This window comes from Eurosta solidaginis, chromosome 2 (genome assembly GCF_040869045.1).
Source record: "Eurosta solidaginis isolate ZX-2024a chromosome 2, ASM4086904v1, whole genome shotgun sequence".
NCBI lineage: Eukaryota > Metazoa > Arthropoda > Insecta > Diptera > Tephritidae > Eurosta > Eurosta solidaginis.
Genome location: NC_090320.1, coordinates 32592079 through 32612227, shown reverse-complemented (window position 1 = coordinate 32612227; position 20149 = coordinate 32592079). Strand labels below are relative to the sequence as shown.

Below are 20149 nucleotides of genomic sequence, written 5' to 3'. Positions count from 1 at the left end.
AAATCCTCTTATTTGCCCTTTTTGCTAAGTTCGAATCACTAAACTGTTGAATAATGGAAAAATGGCCTTTATTAAAGTACTTCACAATAACACTTATACTTTGCAACTAGCTGGCTTAATAACCAAACTGACTGATAGCTTAAATGAAATTCTACTATTGCCCGACAGATTGCGTGCTTAATCAAAAACTGAATTATTGCGCCTCGACTGTTGTTGCCTTTTATACTCTCTGATTTCCTCGTTCGCATCTTCTAGGCGCTTCCAATTCCAGAATCTACTAGTTGGCCATCAGCTATCAAATTTCTCAGCTGTAACTACAATTGCACGATTTTATAGCTTCTCTCATTGCATACTTTCGGGAGTATGTCAGATATATGCATGTGGTCGTGCGTTGCTTCTCAGCTGCGTGTACGTACATATGTGTAGACATAGTGATTGATTCGTTTATGTAGATACAAGTGACTGTCTTCTTTATTGTTGTTGTGACTTCATTTACTTAGCATCAGACTATCACTTATTGTCACTCATATTCGTCACAATATGTATGTATGTGTATCAAACGCTGTATATAATACTGTAAGTAATTACTCATATATATATTCTACAGCTTTATTTCCAAGATCCTACGGATTTGTTTTGAAGATGATTTATTTATACGCCTAAAAGTAGGCAAAAAATACTTTCTTTATAATACCAAAGAAAAACGTTTATGCAAGATTATTTAACGTCAATATTTTTTGGCTGCCTGGGTACTCTCTTGAACCTTAACAACTAATAAAAATATATGTATGCAAAAAAAACTATAAGTATATCCAATATGAATGCACGCTATTACATCATCGTAATCATAGTTATTATAGCTTAACATAACTAAAGTCTAACAAACTTGTTTGCCATTGCTTTGTCTCGTGCCTGCTAAATAACTGCAACGTCTTTTATTTCATTTCATTTTTGAAGTAATTTAAACTTTGTCAACTCAACACCCAAATTTTATACTCTTTGAACTTGTATAATTTTAGGCGCTGATTTTTTCTAATTTAATTTTGTTACTCACCTGACATTTTCCTTGAATACACATATCTAGGCTACCCGTGCGACAGCGTGTGCCATCTTGCACGCTCGCTGATAACTGTACGATCACATGATCATCATAGTGTTCAGGATCTTCTATGCCTTCATTCTCGTTTGAAGAGCTGTCTCCCAAATGTAAATGCGCCGGGCGACCTCTGAAATTGTAATAAAAAAAAGTATGAGTAAACTTCAAGCGCTTTCGTTGTTTTTACTGAAGTGTGAAAAGTTGGATATTAAACGAGGGTTTGAAGTTCTTAAATATCCAGCGTCTTGAATTTGCTTCATTTTGAATTCTTTAAATATCTTAAAAATTGCTTGGAAGATTTTCTACTTTGTCCCCTAATTGGTCATCAGATTTCCAAAGTTGGCTGATTACTTTTGACCGCACGGAAAGTATTTAGATAAAAATTGCATACTTTTGGGAGTTCATGACTTCTGAAAATCTAGTTTTATTGTGATAGAAATATATTATTTTGAATAAAGCATAGGTGAGATTGCTCCTCGTATAAGGATTGTGATATTTTGTTTTTTAGTTTCCCAGTGCAATCCACCAGATACTGTAGATAGTATTTTTTTGTATTTTTTTTTGTATTATACACAAAAAATCTTGAAATTTTGAGATATCTAGCAAAAGGTTTGGTCATTTCGTAATCATGGCGCAACTGATAAACGTGAATATATCAACCTCTTCGCTCTGCTTTTGCAAACCCTAACTTGGTAGTGATGCGCGTGGTTTGAGTAATAATATATGGATGTGTGCTAGGTTGAACTGGCCGATCAATAAAGACCGCACATAGACTGAATGTGTCCATAGTGGGCTAATCACGTAAGGTTTTTATATTTAAAGATCGGGTCCAACGAGTTTGATTTCAAACTTATTTGGGTTTTTGACCCGATTCTTGTTTTTCTCTTATCACATTTGCCTGCGGGAAATATTTCGGTGATTTCCGGACTTTCGAAGAAGTCTTAGTTACTTGGCAAGCAGTCATAAGAGCTCAAAACTTTTATCAGGATCCCATGTATCACTGATACAGTTGAGTAGGTGTAGAGTGAGCTCCTCAAAGAACCATATTTTTGTATATTTTTGGTTTAGAAAGAAAATCCCTGAATTTATCATTTTTTGAAAGTCAAGAAATACTGCTAAGCTTTAAAGACGACCGCTCCAAGCGAACTTTCAGTCAACGATATTCTTGGAAATTACTGCCAAAAAAGAGTTTGTAGTCCGTCATTCGGACACTTACCCTACGATTGATTGGTTTGGTGGAGTAATACTAAACCTAGTGTCTGTGTTCAAAAGCATAGTGAGAGAGGCTCTGAGCCTGAAATGCATAATTGCGCCAATTGATATTTTGATCAAAATACGCAGCCAAGTCTAAGATAATTAGACATTTTTAAGACCATACATATGGACACGGAAGTATGCTGACAAATCTGAGATAATTGGATTCTGGTAAGACCATTCATATGGGCATGTAAGTATTCCGTCATTATGTCTTCTAGATCGGTGCAAAAACGGAGAGAGCTTAGCGTTTTGTTAAATAACTGACCATACGGGAAATGATAGCGAGTAGCATCCCATTTACAGCATCCTTATTTTGATACTTGATGCAGCTTTTCGAGCAACAAATTGCTTTGTCGACCTTAGTATTGGTAAGATTATGGCTATGTAAGTTATTGTGCTTTTGGAGATCATGCGCCAATCACATACCAGGCCGGTCACACTGAAACAGTGTTTTGTGAAAGTTAAGCAGGAGCCGTAAGTTGCAGTTATTCCGCTAGCGAATTATAGGATAAGGAGATATCTAAGGTAAGGGATGGCCTATTATAAAAAGTTAATTAAGTTTACAAAAGCAACAGATTTGAGGGGTCAAAGAAATCGTTCCCGAAGCAGTCGGACATATTCCGGAGAGTACCGAATTCAGGGTTCAGGTTTGTGATTGGACTACCGGTTTCCAGCTATGCGTCCTTGTGTAAGAGCTAATCGGACACTCCCAACCCTAAATAGAACTTACAGAAAGTACCCGGCTATCCTGCTATGACATTAGAGATTCGACTAATAGATCGCACTACCGTCATAAATTAGTGACCGCTTTTATGTGCGCTATGGCTCATGTAACAAAACTCTCTTGAGGTTTTCACATTTACACGAATCGCATGTGTCGCTTTGGATCATAAATTCACATAACTGATAATCGATTTCAGCGCATTTGAAAATAAACAGAAAAAAACTGGCTAGTTACCAACAAAAATAATTGAAACGAAAGCTGGAACTCGTATTTCCAAGGATGTGCGCAATATTTGGTAGCTGGTATATGTATGTGATAATATCCCTTCTTACTCACCTGCATGTTAAAGCACATGGCTCCACATAGTCGTAGTGTGGTGTCCACGTATAAAGCGTACCATCATACGGTACATCATTGTAGGCTGCACATTGTTGCGCACGAAAGTCTTGTTGCTCCGGACATGATTGCATATTACAGATGCGATAGCGCACGCTTTCACCTTTGCAACCATTTGTGTTATAACAGCGGCGTATTTGTTGCATAATACCACCATCGCAGGTACGTGAACACGTCGACCAATCCGACCAACCAGACCATTGACCATCTTTGCTGCCAGCACTGCTGGAGGATGAAGATGCCGCTGAATTGCTTTTGGCACCACGCTTTTGCTGCAACATGCACTAAATTAATACATGGAGAAAAAAGACAAAACGAAAAAAAAGAAAAAGCAAACAAAAAGAAAAGCAAAGAAAAAAAAAATCATAAATGCGGAAGAGCCAAAATGTATGCTTCCGCTACGCTATAATACTACGCATGTTTACTACTACTACGGGAAATTATGTTAGATGAATCAATAAAAATTGGCGTAAGCAGAATATGGGCAAGGGGGCCAATTGGTGCCCATGGTGGATGGTCGGAAAAACTTTGACACACGATCGCGAGAGTATCCGACAACTGAGACTGCCAACGACTGTGGCATGCAGCATTGAGGAGGGTCACGACGACAATTGTCATACCGTTAACAACATGGCGTGCTCGGGCGGTAACGGCTGGCGACGGGTGAACAACGATATTAATAGCAATCGGAAATTTAGGCTCGTCACTAGCTCAGCGGTGATATCAAAGCGAACGACACCAGTAAAAAGGCAGTAGACGACGGTGCACTTACCAGCATAGAGCGAGTATTTTGTGTTTCTAATCATGTTGCTTAGGTAAGCAAAGCAAAATGGCCCATTGATAAATTAGTAAGTTTTCATGAAGCCAGTTCTATTTTCGATTTTCCTTCCTCTACATTTTCGTGTTTTTTTCTTTCTTTCCACTCTTGCTACATACTTTTTTTTATTTATCCAGCTTCTTCTTTCGCGTCATCTTTGAGTCTATTTTGCTTTAAGCCTCTCCTCTTCCCTTCCCCTCTATTTCGCTATCCGGTTTCTTGCCGTATTTCCTCAAAACGTTCCAACGCCTGACATGTGTCTGCAATGAAGGTACTGCTCGAACTAACGCCGCCACGCGCACGCTGGTGAACATTGCTTTGCAGGAGGGCTTTGGCAGAGGCAAAGGAATACAATCCCGGAATAAAGAGAGCTTGAAGGAACGATTTTAACTCACCCAGCTTCCAGAGATGACATCAGAAAGCTCATTAAGTTTTAAAAGCTATTTAAATTCGAAGCGCTCCATCAGGATCACACTTTCATATAGTACGCGGGGATTTTCGGCCCCGGAACCAAGGTATACATACCACTCGAATAATATCCGACCATCTCCCTGGTCGGAGTTGTCGCCGTAATCCATTGTACAGAGTTCAACCTACAACCAACGAGGCTACAGTAATGAGAGAATCATTAGTGAATCGTTTAAGAGCTAATCACACCATGTGCTTAGCTTGGGTATTGCGCCACAAATAGGCGAACGGAAACGAACAAGCGTACGGGCTGACCATACAGGTAGCGGCCGAAAAGTCTATACAAACCAAAGCGCATCATGGCCATAGGATCTCACTTAATGAGAGAGCGGTTCATGATGAAGGATGCATGCCTCAGAGAACAATACTGGAGTGAAAGTCCAGAAATGCGGAGGGCAAAGGCAAAGATAGCAAGATACAACGCAAAGCGTTATTAAACCGCTTTCGAATCTTACTCAAAATTCACATGCACAAGCTAGGCAAACGGTCTAACAGCATCTGTTGATCCTGTGACAGCGAGTATTAGATTGCAGAATGATTTTCGAATGCGATGCCATTGCGTGAAGGCAAAAGATCTTTGGATCACTAAAGTCAGAAAGCAGGCAAGCACCATTTTGAACTGCATCAGGGAGCTCGTCATGGCCTAAATGCTTTGAAGAGAATCAGGGCACCGTAGACCTATAGTTCGCAGTATATATCCTCACTATAATCTGTCCGTCTACTTAAGCTCAATGCTGTCAAAATATTGGCCTTCTATAAAGATTTGCCCTTTCTTTAGTTTTTGCAACCTAATGAGCCCGAGCTTATATCAACACCGCCCACCTTTTTTCAATAATTCATAAAAAAAGGATCCAGTAGCTTATATGATATGTACCTAAGTATTTACTAGTTCGGAAAATACTACGCACTTGCATTGTGACATGAGATTCTACATATGTATGTATGTATACTAACCTGGGTCGATTTATATGGACGAAAGTTAACCGATATCGCGCCATCGATTTTTCGATAGGAGTTGGGCTCAGGAAAAAAAGTCCCACTACGCATACCCAAAAAAATAATTTTCGAGTTTTCGAAAAAAATGGCGAAAGTGTTAAGTTTTCGACCAAATCATTCCCCAAAACCCAAATAATATATATATATATTTTTCATTTTTTTTTTTCAAAAAACTGTTGTAATAACGCTGGCGATAACAGTTTTTTGAAAAAAAAAAATATTTTTTGGGTTTTGGGGAGTGTTTTGGTCGAAAAAATTACCCTTTCGCCATTTTTTTTCGCAGGCTCGAAAATTATTTTTTTGGGTATGCGTAGTGGAACTTTTTTTCCTGAGCTAAAATCCTATCGAAAAATCGATGGCGAGATATCGGTTAATAAATCGACCGAGTCTAATGTATACAGATTAAGCTAGGTTCGTATTGTCGGCCGATTGGAACAGATCAACTCGCCTAAATATGTTTGTTTTAATGATTAAAGATACATCCTCCCCTCTGCTATTTTGGAGTGCTGCCAATATGATCATGTATATCCGAATATGCATCCGGATATAAGTGGTGTTGGGACCCGAACACCGATTTTCGAGAGCTAAAGTTTCAATGTTTCTTCGAACGGCAATCTAAGTTCTACAGTGCTCGAAAGAACAAGGAAGTTGCACTCATTTTCTATGAATACTCAATTCGCAATCTCTTACTTTCAAACGCCCTCTCGCACCATTCTGCTACGCCACTGAACTACAATCATGGAATATGTGTTAGCTAATGGTTATGTTCTTATATCAGTTTATAATTGTGGTTAAATGCTAAGTATAACTAAGTATATGTACTTTTCTTTCACTCACTTCGAGTTCATTCTCCAAATCTGAGGCTGTGTTCCACGTATCATCAAAAGCTTGACTGGCATTTAGACGTTTCGCCACAGATGTATTCTCAATGAAAATTGTCATCTGAAAATGGAGGAATAAAAGCAATATATCAGATAGAAGTTGTTGAATAATTAAATAAGAAAGAGAGTGTAAAATTGAGTAGTATACTTGAGTTCATTCACAATTGGTGAACAACTCTTGTTGGCTACCGTAAAATTCAGAACTCAGCCAATTATAGTGGACAGCAATAATAAAACAAACCAAAAGAACTTTCCAATACACTCCCACTCAAATGGGCAGGTGATTTATGCTTGATGTTGTTATTATGTACTAATTATACCTTTCATGAACATGAAATGGTATATTAACTTTGGTCCGATGTTCGCAACGTTGAGCAATATAGAATACAGACTCACCATTAAGTATCCATGTCCGTCTGTCCGTCCGTCCGTCTGTCTGTTTGAACGCTAACTAGTCCCTCAAATTTTGAGATATCTCAATAAAATTTGGCACAAGGATGTATTTTTGTATTATATTAGACATTTGTCGGATCCGGTAGGATCGGACCACTATAACATATATCTCCCATACAACCGATCGTTCAGATAAGACTATTTTGGTCATTCCTGCCGCAAATAGAAAGATTTTTGGCAATATCTCCCTTAATTTCCAATATAAAAACGTTAAACTTGGTGGTATTTATTCTAATATATCATAGAAGATTTAATGAAAAAATCATTTCGATCGGAGCTATATATAATATATATCCCATACAACCGATCGTTCAGATATGGGGGTTTTTTGCCATTTTTTATTTTATATTTATCTTAAAAATCGTTTAGGTATGTAGATCTGTTCACTATATATTTCTTATCTTATAAAAATAAAAAAAAAAAATGTAAGGCGCGATAACCTCCGAAGAGATCTAAGGCCGAGCTTCTCTTCCAATTTGCGTCGTGCTCCTCTTGATTTTTCCCTACAAATTGGCCGGACGGGACCTACATGTTTTATGCCGACTCCGAACGGCATCTGCAAGGCAGATGAGTTTTCACTGAGAGCTTTTCATGGCAGAAATACAATCGGAGCGCTTGCCAGACACTGCCGAGGGGCGACCCCGCTTAGAAAAATTTTCTTCTAATTGAAAAAATCTTATTTCTAAAATTTTGATGTTGCTTTGCCCGGGAGTTGAACCCGGGGCATACGGTGTGATAGGCGGAGCACGCTACCATCACATCTTATACATCCGATTATTTGGAGATTACGAACGGGATAAGATTATTGTTCAGCCCTATTCATGAAAGGTATGAAGCCTTCGGCACAGCCGAAGACAGTCCCGTCCTTCCTTGTTATTTTTTGGTTTCGTTGCTTTTCGGTAGCCGCTGCTTATGGCATTTAAATAATTGATTTTTGTCGTTTGCTGTCAGTCAGTGCGATGTTGACGTTTCGAGTGTAAAGCTCATAGTGGCATGGCTGGCGACCTCTGGAGTTGGATATTATTTTGATGAGGGGAGCAGGAAAAGCGGCATAGAACGACACAGTTGCAGGTTCTGCTGGGAACAAATGGCTTAACAGAATAGGCAGCTTTTCGTAGCCGGAACTTGAATGCTCGTTAAAATATTAACACCACGTCAAAGACCGGCTGTCAAAGTTGTGCTTAAGTGAGTGGGAATGCTTAAATAGCACAAACGGGAAAACAAAGGCAGAATTAGGTAGAAAAGGCAACAAAAAATCAATGAGTTTATGCGGGTATTTCAGGAAGAAAATCGATTGGCAAGAAAACTTGGGAAAAAACAAAGAAGTGTGGAAGCTATATAAAGCTTTGAAGGATTTTCAATTTTGGCGGTTATTTTCGGTATATATAAATTTAAATACTCAACAGCGGAAGCATTGCTACAACAACAACATTGCTAACAAAACACTGCTAAAAATCCAATGTTACTAATAAAGTTCTGTTGAACGCGCCTGAAATTATTCTACACAATTTGTATTAAAAACATAGAGTATAAATTTGTACGTAATTGTGTATAAAACAAAAGGCAAAAAAAAAACTTAGAGACAAATTGGGAGATGCAGGAGATGTCAAGTTTAAAACTCAACTCCCAAAAAGCAAGCTGACGAAGAAGTGAAATTCAGACACAAGTCCTAGTTACCATTGCCCATTATTTGTTCGTGTTACACAACCCAAAATTAAGTAAGAAGTCTTCGCCAGACGAAGGACGGCGTTTTTCCGGTCTAGGGGATGTAGGGACTCCGAAGTGATAGCCTACGCTGATTATTTCGAAAATGTTGTTGTCAAAAAGATTCTAAGCAAACTTTGCGATGAAAATTTGGGTAAGAGCATACAAAATATGGCATGTCCGTTTTCGGGGAAGATACTGCGGGACCCATGCATAACAGTTTCTAAATTAAAGTTGAGTGTTTCTATTTATTTGAGTACCAAAAACAAACAATCCACCTTAGACATTGAAAGTCATTCCTGAGAAAATACTCGCTTTTTATGCATGAGTCCCAATATCACTGAATATTAAATGCTTTAGGTTAGGCTCTCCCTCCCTTAAAGTCATAGACTTTTTGGTATGTACGGCACAAAGGCTTTGTTTTGCTAATCCTGATACCTGTGGTCTTTTGGTAAGCACTAAATACTTCACTTCTAGTTTTTGGTATGTTTGTAGCAGTAGTGTTTGGAACTCATTTTTTATACTCAGTTGAGCAGAGCTCACAGAGTATATTAACTTTGATTGGATAACGGTTGGTTGTACAGGTATAAAGGAATCGAGATAGATATAGACTTCCATATATCAAAATCATCAGTATCGAACAAAAATTTGATTGAGCCATGTCCGTCCGTCTGTCCGTTAACACGATAACTTGAGTAAATAGAAAATTAGTAAGATTTTGGACAATGGGCGTGGCACCGCCCACTTTTACAAGAAGGTAATTTAAAAGTTTTGCAAGTTGTAATTTGGCAGTCGTTGAAGATATCATGATGAAATTTGGCAGGAACGTTACTACTATTACTATATATGTGCTAAATAAAAATTAGCAAAATTGGATGAAGAACACGCCCACTTTTAAATAAAAAAAATTTTTAAATTCAAATTTTAACAAAAAATTTAATATCTTTACTGTATATAAGTAAATTAAGTCAAAATTCAACTCCAGTAATGATATGATGCAACAAAATACACAAATAAAAGAAAATTTAAAAATGGGCGTGGCTCCGCCCATTTTCATTTAGTTTGTCTAGAATACTTTTAATGCCATAAGTCGAACAAAAATTTACCAATCCTTCTCAAATTTGGTACGGGCATAGATTCTATGACGGTAACTGTTCTCTGTGAAAATGGGCGAAATCGGTGGAAGCCACGCCCAGTTTTTATACACAGTCGCCCGTCTGTCCTTCCGCTCGGCCGTTAACACAATAACTTGAGCAAAAACCGATAAATCTTTACTAAACTTAGCCCACGTACTTATCTGAACTCACTCTATCTTGGTATGAAAAATGGCCGAAATCCGACCATAACCACGCCCACTTTATCGATATCGAAAATTACGAAAAATGAAAAAAATGCCATAATTCTATACCAAATACGAAAAAAGGGATGAAACATGGTACCTGGATTAGTTTATTGACGCAAAATATAACTTTGGAAAAAACTTTGTAAAATGGGTGTGACACCTACCATATTAAGTAGAAGAAAATGAAAAAGTTCTACAAGCCGAAATCAACAGCCCTTGGAATCTTGGCAGGAATACTGTTAGTGGTATTGCATATATAAATAAATTAGCAGTACCCGACAGATGATTTTCTGGATCACCTGGTCCACATTTTGGTCGATATCGCGAGAACGCCTTCACATATACATCTAAGGGCCACTCGCTTTTAAAACCCTCATTAATACCTTTAATTTGATATCCATATCATACAAACACATTCTAGAGTCACCCCTGGCCCACCCTAATGGCGATATCTCGAAAAGGCGTCCACCTATAGACCTAATGCCCACTCCCTCTTAAAATGCTCAGTAACACCTTTCGTTTGATACCCATATCGTACAAACATTCTAGAGTCACCCCTGGCCGACCCTAATGGCGATATCTCGAAAAGGCGTCCACCTATAGATCTAATGCCCACTCCCTCTTAAAATGCTCAGTAACACCTTTCGTTTGATACCCATATCGTACAAACATTCTAGAGTCACCCTTGGTCCACCTTTATGGCGATATCTCGTAAAGGCGTCCACCTATAGAACTAAGGATTACTCCCTTTTAAAATACTCATTACCACCTTTCATTTGATACCCATATCGTACAAACACATTCTAGAGTCACCCTGGCCCTCCCTAATGGCGATATCTCGAAAAGGCGTTCACCTATAGACCTAATGCCCACTCCCTCTTAAAATGCTCAGTAACACCTTTCGTTTGATACCCATATCGTACAAACATTCTAGAGTCACCCTTGGTCCACCTTTATGGCGATATCTCGAAAAGGCGTCCACCTATAGAACTAAGGATTACTCCCTTTTAAAATACTCATTACCACCTTTCATTTGATACCCATATCGTACAAACACATTCTAGAGTCACCCCTGGCCCACCCTAATGGCGATATCTCGAAAAGGCGTCCACCTATAGACCTAATGCCCACTCCCTCCTAAAATGCTCAGTAACAACTTTCGTTTGATACCCATATCGTACAAACATTCTAGAGTCACCCCTGGCCCACCCTAATGACGATATCTTGAAAAGGCGTCCACCTATAGACCTCATGCCCACTCCCTCTTAAAATGCTCAGTAACACATTTCGTTTGATACCCATATCGTACAAACATTCTAAATTCACCCTTGGTCCACCTTTATGGCGATATCTCGAAAAGGCGTCCACCTATAGAACTAAGGATTACTCCCTTTTAAAATACTCATTACCACCTTTCATTTGATACCCATATCGTACAAACACATTCTAGAGTCACCCCTGGCCCACCCTAATGGCGACATTTCGAAACGGCGTCCACCTATAGACCTAATGCCCACTCCCTCTTAAAATGCTCAGTAACACCTTTCCTTTGATTCCCATATCGAACAAACACATTCTAGAGTCACCCCTGGCCCACCCTAATGGCGACATTTCGAAACGGCGTCCACCTATAGACCTAATGCCCACTCCCTCCTAAAATGCTCAGTAACACCTTTCGTTTGATACCCATATCGTACAAACATTCTAGAGTCACCCCTGGCCCACCCTAATGACGATATCTTGAAAAGGCGTCCACCTATAGACCTCATGCCCACTCCCTCTTAAAATGCTCAGTAACACATTTCGTTTGATACCCATATCGTACAAACATTCTAAAGTCACCCTTGGTCCACCTTTATGGCGATATCTCGAAAAGGCGTCCACCTATGGAACTAAGGATCACTCCTTTTCAAAATACTCATTAACAGCTTTCATTTGATACCCATTACGTACAAACATATTCTAGAGTCACCCCTGGTCCACCTTTATGGCGATTTCTCGTAAAGGCGTTCACCTATAGAACTAACGCCCATTCCCGTTTAAAATACTCATTACCACCTTTCATTTGATACCCATATCGTACAAACAAATTCTAGAGTCAACCCTGGTCCACCTTTATGGCGATATCCCTAAATGGCGTCCATCCGTAGAACTATGGCCTACTCTCTCTTAAAATACTCTTTAATACCTTCCATTTGATACACATGTCATACAACCACATTCCAGGGTTACCCTAGGTTCATTTTCCTACATGGTGATTTTCCTTATTTTGTCTCCATAGCTCTCAACTGAGTATGTAATGTTCGGTTACACCCGAACTTAGCCTTCCTTACTTGTTTGTACAAGATATTAAATCTCGCCAGACACAGCGAGCAGTGCAAGAAGGTGGAAATTAGAAAAGCTCTTAGCACAGTATCTACATTTGGTATTGAATACAGTCCGTAGCATATATATGTATACGAGGTAGACTGTCGACAAAGCGGTCGAAATCTGGGCCTTAAACTTGCTAACTACGAACAGCAGAGCTTTCTTATCACTTTTGACGACATCCCTAACAAAATACATTGCTGGAACCCGCCCACTATCATTTCGGCTGATGAACTACCAAAATTTTCTGGAAGCTAGATTAAGGTGAGAAAATCATGTGGAGTACTTTGTTTTTGTACGTATGGGACATTTTTAATTTCAGTTACTTTAAAACTATTCTTGTGTTAAATTGTGCACAGAAACATGCAGTGAATATATTTATTCAATTCAAGTTTCAAATCATTTATTTTAGCCTTTTCATATGCCGCTGAAGGACATTTTGTCAACAATGGGATTGTGGTTTCAGCTGTAATTGTAATATTTTTGTTATAAAGCAGCGAACAGAAAACTAGCAGCGTAAATTTTTATCACATTTCATCAACTAAATTTTTCTTTAAAAGTTTTCCATATTTTAAGAAAAGACTTCTGCAAATTTTGTAATTGAAACTATGCAAACCAATTTCAAACGCAATTTCGAAAAAATTTGAAAATTCGAGAAAGTGTGACCAAAATTACGAACTTTGTTTTTCGGTGTTCTCAAAAATCTTTTGATTATGTAGTTTTGTAGACCAATCAATTTAAGTGTAACAAAATACATGTGTATGGGTCTCTGGAAAATTGATTTGATTTTTGAAAATTTTTTTCCTGCACGGTGTATCAGATTTTCTTCTATATAAAAAAAACTTTTGAGGCTTAGTATGTGAGCAAATCTGAAATTGTGAAAAATTAATGCGAATTTAAGAAAACTTACAATTTGTACAAACTGCATGCTCAAAAAAATCGGAGAACACCAAATATGCAGTTCGAAAATTGTGTAAAATTTTCTCGAATTTTTTCGAAAACGTTTTCGAGTTGGGTTGCATAATTTCAGCTAGAAAATTCGTAGAAAATTTCCTCAAAGTAAATAAAAAAAAATTAAAAAAAGTATTTAAAATAAAAATGGAGAATAAATTTGAATAAATTTGATAAAGAAAAATAGGAAGAGGAAGAGATAAGCCAGAAGGATGTATGAAAATAACAAGGATATTTGTTAAAGCCAGTAACTGCATATAAATAATAACACTGGTCGACGGCCAAAATTTACCAGAGACGCCGTTATGAAATTCGTATGCAAAACCACCCCCTGATTTCGAAAATAGAGTTCATTTTTGATTCTATGGTACCGTTTTTGAGATATTTGCAATTTACCGTTATTCGAACAAACCAAAAAGATGGCTCCCTTTAATTACGTATATCTCACGAACGGGTCAAGCAATTGCAAATAGGTTTACAGAATTGCAATAGGTTACACAATACATTGTTTTTTGCTCAACCATATAGTTTTCGAGATATTAGCTCATCATTTCAGATTTTTTTTTTTTTTTTTTTTATGAAAAAATATGAAAAAAATTACTTTTTGCGAGGGCAGCATTCCAAAACCACAACCTTTTTTCCAAATATTTTTTATGTACGTAAAGCTCTGTTTAATTAGAAAAAAGATAAGCTATCATCGAAGAAAATCGATGCAAAAGTACGTAAGTTATAAGGGATCAAATAAAAATACCCATACATATATTAAAGGTATAAAGTGCAAATGGGATATTATCCGGGTAAACGAATAACGCCATAACAATGATAATACTTTCTCTTTAAATAAATCAAATAGTACTTTTAATACTCGAATTGTTTTATAGTAGGTAGAGTAGTTGCATCGAAAGGAAGAGTGGTTGGGTTCGAAAGCTGCTGTAGGCATGTAGTTATAAACATGTATTTCCGTCACTTATGGGTAAGTATGCACGTAGATTTTCAAAATTATAAGACAAAGATAAGAAAATTTTAAGGCCTACCTCTAAAGCAGGTAGTATTTTCTTTTCCCGGCTTCGTATAAAAAGGAACCTTTCTGTCCAGGTAAGATTTGATTTTTTAAATTTTATTCTTGTTCCGAGTATAAATATGAGTTAATGCGCCTTGAAACTTCATAACATCTGCAAGGCTCGCCGGAGATAGTTCAGTTCATAAGTCAAATTTCAAAACCGTGATTTAGTAAAAAAAATAAAATGAGTAAAAGGACGCGAGAATTTGAGTGTAATAACGATCCAGATATGTTCTGTTTCATGTGTGGTCAATATACTATCACAAGGCGACGACGAGTGTTCTCAGATCATATCTAAACTTTATACTCCAAGTATTTTGGCATTGAGCCTAAAAATGCTGAAAAACCATGGACACCGAATACTTTGTGTACATCGTGTCGAGTAGAATTGATTCAGTCGGAATCCGGACAACAAATAAAATTTGATACACCAATGATATGGAGAGAACCTACATGCCATTCAATAGTGTTATATTTGTCAAACAAAAGTACTTGGCGTTGACCAGTACTACATTCAACAGCAGTTGCGGATCCAGTTCCATTGTCAACAGTAACATCTGCGTGCGGGGAATCAAGTTGTACTGAATTTCGCATGGGAAAGGAGAGAAACGTTCTATCACAAGCACAACTTAATGATTGGATAAGAGATTTGGAACTATCCAAGGAAAAGGCTGAGATCCACACTTCTCATATGCAACAATTTAAATTTGTATCATCCGATGTTAAGGTGATATATTGTAGAACTCGTCACGAACCATTTTCCAAACACTATACCAAGAAAGACAGTATATGCTACTGCAACGACATTCGTGGTTTAATTAAAGAGTTTGGTCAAATATATGATTCAAAAGAGTGGCGATTGTTCATAGACAGCAATAAACTGAGTTTGAAGGCTGTATTATTGCATATTGGTAACAAAAAGCTTTCCAAAGGAATCCTACGAGGAAATGCAAAAACTACTCAAATTTATCAAATATGAAGAGCTTACTTACTTACTTAATTGGCGCTTAACCGTCTAAACGGTTATGGCCGTCCAACAAGGCGCGCCAGTCGCTCCTTCGCTCCGCCAACCGGCGCCAATTGGTCACACCAAGGGAGTTTAAATCGTTTTCCACCTGGTCCTTCCAACGGAGTGGGGGCCGCCCTCTACCTCTGCTTCCATAGGCGGGTTCCGATAGAAACACTTTCTTGGCCGGAGCATCATCTTTCATTCGCATAACATGGCCTAGCCAGCGTAGCCGCTGCGTTTTAATTCGCTGGACTATGTTGATGTCTGCGTATAGCTCGTACAGCTCATCATTAAATCTTCTTCGGTACTCGCCATCGCCAATGCGTAGAGGTCCATAAATCTTTCGAAGAACTTTTCTCTCGAACACTCCCAAAGCCGCTTCATCTGCTGTTGTCATGGTCCATGCTTCTGCCCCATATAGCAGGACGGGTACGATAAGTGACTTGTAGAGTATGATTTTCGTTCGCCGAGAGAGGACTTTACTTTTCAATTGCCTACCTAGTCCAAAGTAGCATTTATTGGCAAGATTGATTCTTCGCTGGATTTCAGTGCTGATGTTGTTGCTAGTGTTGATGCTGGTTCCCAAATAAACGAAGTCTTTTACTATTTCGAAATTATGGCTGCCAACAGTAGCGTGGTTGCCAAGGCGCATATGCGCTGACTCTTTGCTCGATGACAGCAGGTACTTCGTTTTGCCCTCATTCACCATCAAACCCATCTTTACCGCTTCTTTTTCCAGCTTGGAGTAAGCAGAACTAACAGCGCGGGTGTTTAAGCCGATGATATCAATGTCATCAGCATATGCCAGTAATTGCACGCTTTTATAGTATATTGTTCCAGTGCGGTTAAGTTCTGCAGCTGGTATAATTTTCTCCAGCATCAAATTAAAAAAAATCGCACGATAGGGGGTCACCCTGTCTGAAACCTCGTTTAGTTTCGAACGGCTCGGAGAGGTCCTTCCCAATTCTGACTGAGCTGATGGTGTTGCTCAACGTCATTTTGCACAGCCGTATAAGTTTTGCGGGGAAACCAAATTCCGACATAGCGGCATATAGGCAGCTCCTTTTCGTGCTGTCGAAGGCGGCTTTAAAGTCGACGAAGAGGTGATGTGTGTCGATTCTCTTTTCACGGGTTTTTTCCAAGATTTGGCGCATTGTGAAAATCTGGTCGATGGTAGATTTACCAGGTCTGAAGCCGCACTGATAAGGTCCAATCAGCCGGTTCACGGTGGGCTTCAATCTTTCGCACAATACACTTGAAAGGACCTTATATGCGATATTAAGAAGGCTGATTCCACGATAGTTGGTGCATTTTGCAGTATCCCCCTTCTTGTGGACTGGGCAAAGAACACTTAGATTCCAACCGTCGGGCATGCTTTCGTCCGCCCATATTTTGCTAAGCTGCTGCATGCGCCTTACCAACTCCTCGCCGCCGAACTTGAATAGCTCCGCAGGCAATCCATCAGCGCCCACGGCCTTGCTGTTTTTCAATCTGGTTATTGCTATTCTAACTTCGTCATAATCGGGCGGGGGGACATATATTCCATCATCATCGATTGCGGGATCGGGTTCTTCATCTCTGCGCGGTGAATTGCTGCCTCCATTTAGGAGAGCAGAGAAGTGTTCCCTCCATAATCTAAGCACTCTCTGGACATCAGTTACAAGGTCGCCGTTTTCTTTCCTACAGGAGTTTGCCCCGGTCTTAAAACCTTCCGTCTGTCGCCGTATTTTTTGGTAGAATTTTCGGGCGTTATTCCTGGTGGCTAGCATATCAAGCTCCTCGCACTCACGCCTTTCTGCTTCTGCTTTTTTCTTCCTGAAAAGGCGTCTCGCTTCCCTTTTCAACTCACGATAGCGTTCACACACTCCTCTTGTCGCGCTCGCTTTTAACGTAGCCCTGTAGGCAGCGTCTTTTCTTTCGGTTGCAACGCGGCATTCTTCATCATACCAGTTGTTTTTTCGTGGCCGCCGGTAACCAATTTTTTCCTCGGCGGCAGTATGAAGTGCTTTGGAGATATGCTCCCACTGCTCCTGTATTCCTTCAGGATGAGTTGTGCCCTCAGAGAGCAGGTGTGAGAGTCGAGTTGCGAAATCATTGGCAGTCTGTTGTGATTGAAGCTTTTCGACGTCTAGCTTTCCTTGTGTTTTTTGTTCCTTGTTTTTAGCCGCGTTGAGGCGGGTGCGTATTTTGGCTGCAACGAGATAATGGTCCGAATCGATGTTAGGTCCTCGGATCGTTCGCACATCTAAAACACTGGAGGCATGCCGTCCGTCTATCACAACGTGATCGATCTGATTGCGAGTATTTCGATCAGGAGACAGCCATGTAGCTTGATGTATCTTTTTATGCATGAACCTCGTGCTTGATATGACCATGTTTCGAGCACCGGCAAAGTCAATCAGCCTCAGTCCGTTAGGAAAAGTTTCATTGTGTAGGCTGAACTTTCCGACTGTAGGGCCAAAAACACCATCTTTGCCCACCCTGGCGTTAAAGTCGCCAAGCACGACTGTTATATCATGACGGGGGCAGCGCTCGTATGTGCGTTCTAATTGTTCATAAAAAGTGTCTTTCACCTCATCGTCTTTCTCCTCTGTCGGCGCATGGGCGCAGATGAATGATATATTAAAAAATTTTGCTTTTATTCGAATAGCGGCGAGACGCTCGTCCACAGGCCTGAACGCCAGCACTTGGCGACAAAGTCTCTCTCCCACCACGAATCCGACGCCGAAACTGCGCTTATTCGCATGGCCACTCCAATATATGTCACAATTTTTGATCTTCTTTCTTCCTTGCTTCGTCCAACGCATTTCTTGGATGGCGGTGATGTCAGATTTTGCTTTGACGAGGACATCAACCAGCCGGGCATCTGCACCAATCCCATTCAGGGAGCGGACGTTCCAGGTGCATGCCCTCAATTCATTGTCCTTCAAACGTTTGCCATGGTCGTCGTCAATAGAGTGTATTTATCCGAGGCTTGTTGTTATATTTCATTGGAGTATGGTTTTACGTGGCGGGTCCCAAGCCCAGCGCACAACCCGCTCAGCGGGGGTGAAAATATTACTTGGCACGTTTATATAGCGAGCCACTTGCTCCAAGACAGACGCCCGCTTGCAGCCGCACCTAGAGGTGTACAGACGCTGCCGATGAAATCTCCCCGGCTAGCCCTTAAACCGATTATGTCAGAGTGGCCTAGCCAGGTTGTCGCCTTCTCACATTAGCTCACCGCTAAACGGGTGTTTAGCGGCTACCCAGAGGATACTTGGCCGCAAGCGACCGGCAGTAGTGAGCTGCTTGAACCGCATGCAAAAGAATCGCTCTGGCCATTCCCAGGTGAATGGCGGTCAGAAGCTTTCCCCACTTTCGTGGACTTCTACACACGGCCCCCCATGAAGAGCATGATTGGAAAATATGTTCTGATCTCAAAGTCGTTGCAATGCTATGCGGTCTACAAAGTGGCTACACCAAGCACTGCTGCTTCCTCTGCAAGTGGGATAGCCGAGCTCGTAAGGACCACTACGTCAGAAAGGATTGGCCGGAAAGAGTCGAGTTTACCGTTGGTGTGGATAACATCAAATACACCCCTCTTGTCAAGAAAGAGAAAATCATACTTCCACCCTTACACATCAAGCTCGGTCTCATTAAAAACTTTGTTAAGGCTTTGGACAAAGAAGGCGAAGCATTCGACTATTTGAAAACAAATTTTCCAGATATTTCTCAAGCCAAGATAAAGGAAGGTATTTTTGTCGGACCACAAATAAAAAAGTTGATCAGCAATAATCAATTCAAAGGACTACTCTCATCAGTTGAGGCAGCAGCGTGGGAATCCTTTGAAAAGGTCGTTGCTTCTTTTCTCGGTAGACACAAAAGCCCTAACTACGAGCAGATAGTGAATGACTTAATCAATAATTATGCGAAAATGGGTAAATATTAAAGGCCTATTAAAATTAATTTCCCAAAATTCTATAACTTGTTTACCTAACTAATATTTTCTTTCCAGGCGTAAATATGTCGTTAAAAATTCACTTTCTGCACTCACATTTGAGCTTTTTTCCGGCAAATCTTGGCGACGAAAGTGAGGAACATGGCGAAAGGTTTCATCAGCAAATGAAATTAATTGAAAATCGATATCAAGGATTCTGGGACGTCGCAATGATGGGTGATTACTGCTGGTTTCTCATAAGAGAAACCGATCCTAAACTGAATAAGCGTCAAAGTCGAACACATAATTATTTCGACTACATAGTAAAATAAAATTAAGATAAAGATTGTTAGAATATAGTACAAACATAAATAAATTAAAAAAAAAAAAAAAGTTAAAAATATGGGTAATTTCATTCATATATTGAACTTTTAACTAAATAGAAACAGAGCATAGCTAGATATTTCACTCTTCTTTATACCATACATACGTTTTGAGGTATACGTTGAAATTGCGCAAACTGGGTATTTTTATTTGATCGCTTATAACTTACGTAGTTTTGCATCGATTTTCTTCGATGATAGCTTATCTTTTTTCTAATTAAACAGAGCTTTACGTAAATAAAAAATATTTGGAAAAAAAGTTTTGCTTTTGGAATGCTGCCCTCGCAAAAAGTAATTTTTTTCATATTTTTTCATAAAAAAAACAA

At 39.4% G+C, this 20149-nt stretch overlaps 1 protein-coding gene across 18 annotated transcripts in view; it reads right to left on the bottom strand.

The window, feature by feature from the left end:
* LOC137239486 (protein madd-4-like) overlaps positions 1-20149 on the bottom strand; it is a 207645-nt gene that overhangs the window by 117555 nt on the left and 69941 nt on the right. For 16 of the 18 annotated variants that reach the window (XM_067764819.1, XM_067764834.1, XM_067764832.1 and 13 more), the window contains 3 exons: positions 6592-6696; positions 3414-3757; positions 1055-1226 (listed from right to left, as the gene is read on the bottom strand). In XM_067764819.1, the coding sequence (XP_067620920.1) occupies positions 1055-1226; positions 3414-3757; positions 6592-6696 (621 nt within the window). The remainder of the gene's footprint in view (positions 1-1054; positions 1227-3413; positions 3758-6591; positions 6697-20149) is intronic. The other 2 variants (XM_067764833.1, XM_067764836.1) reach the window with 1 other exon arrangement.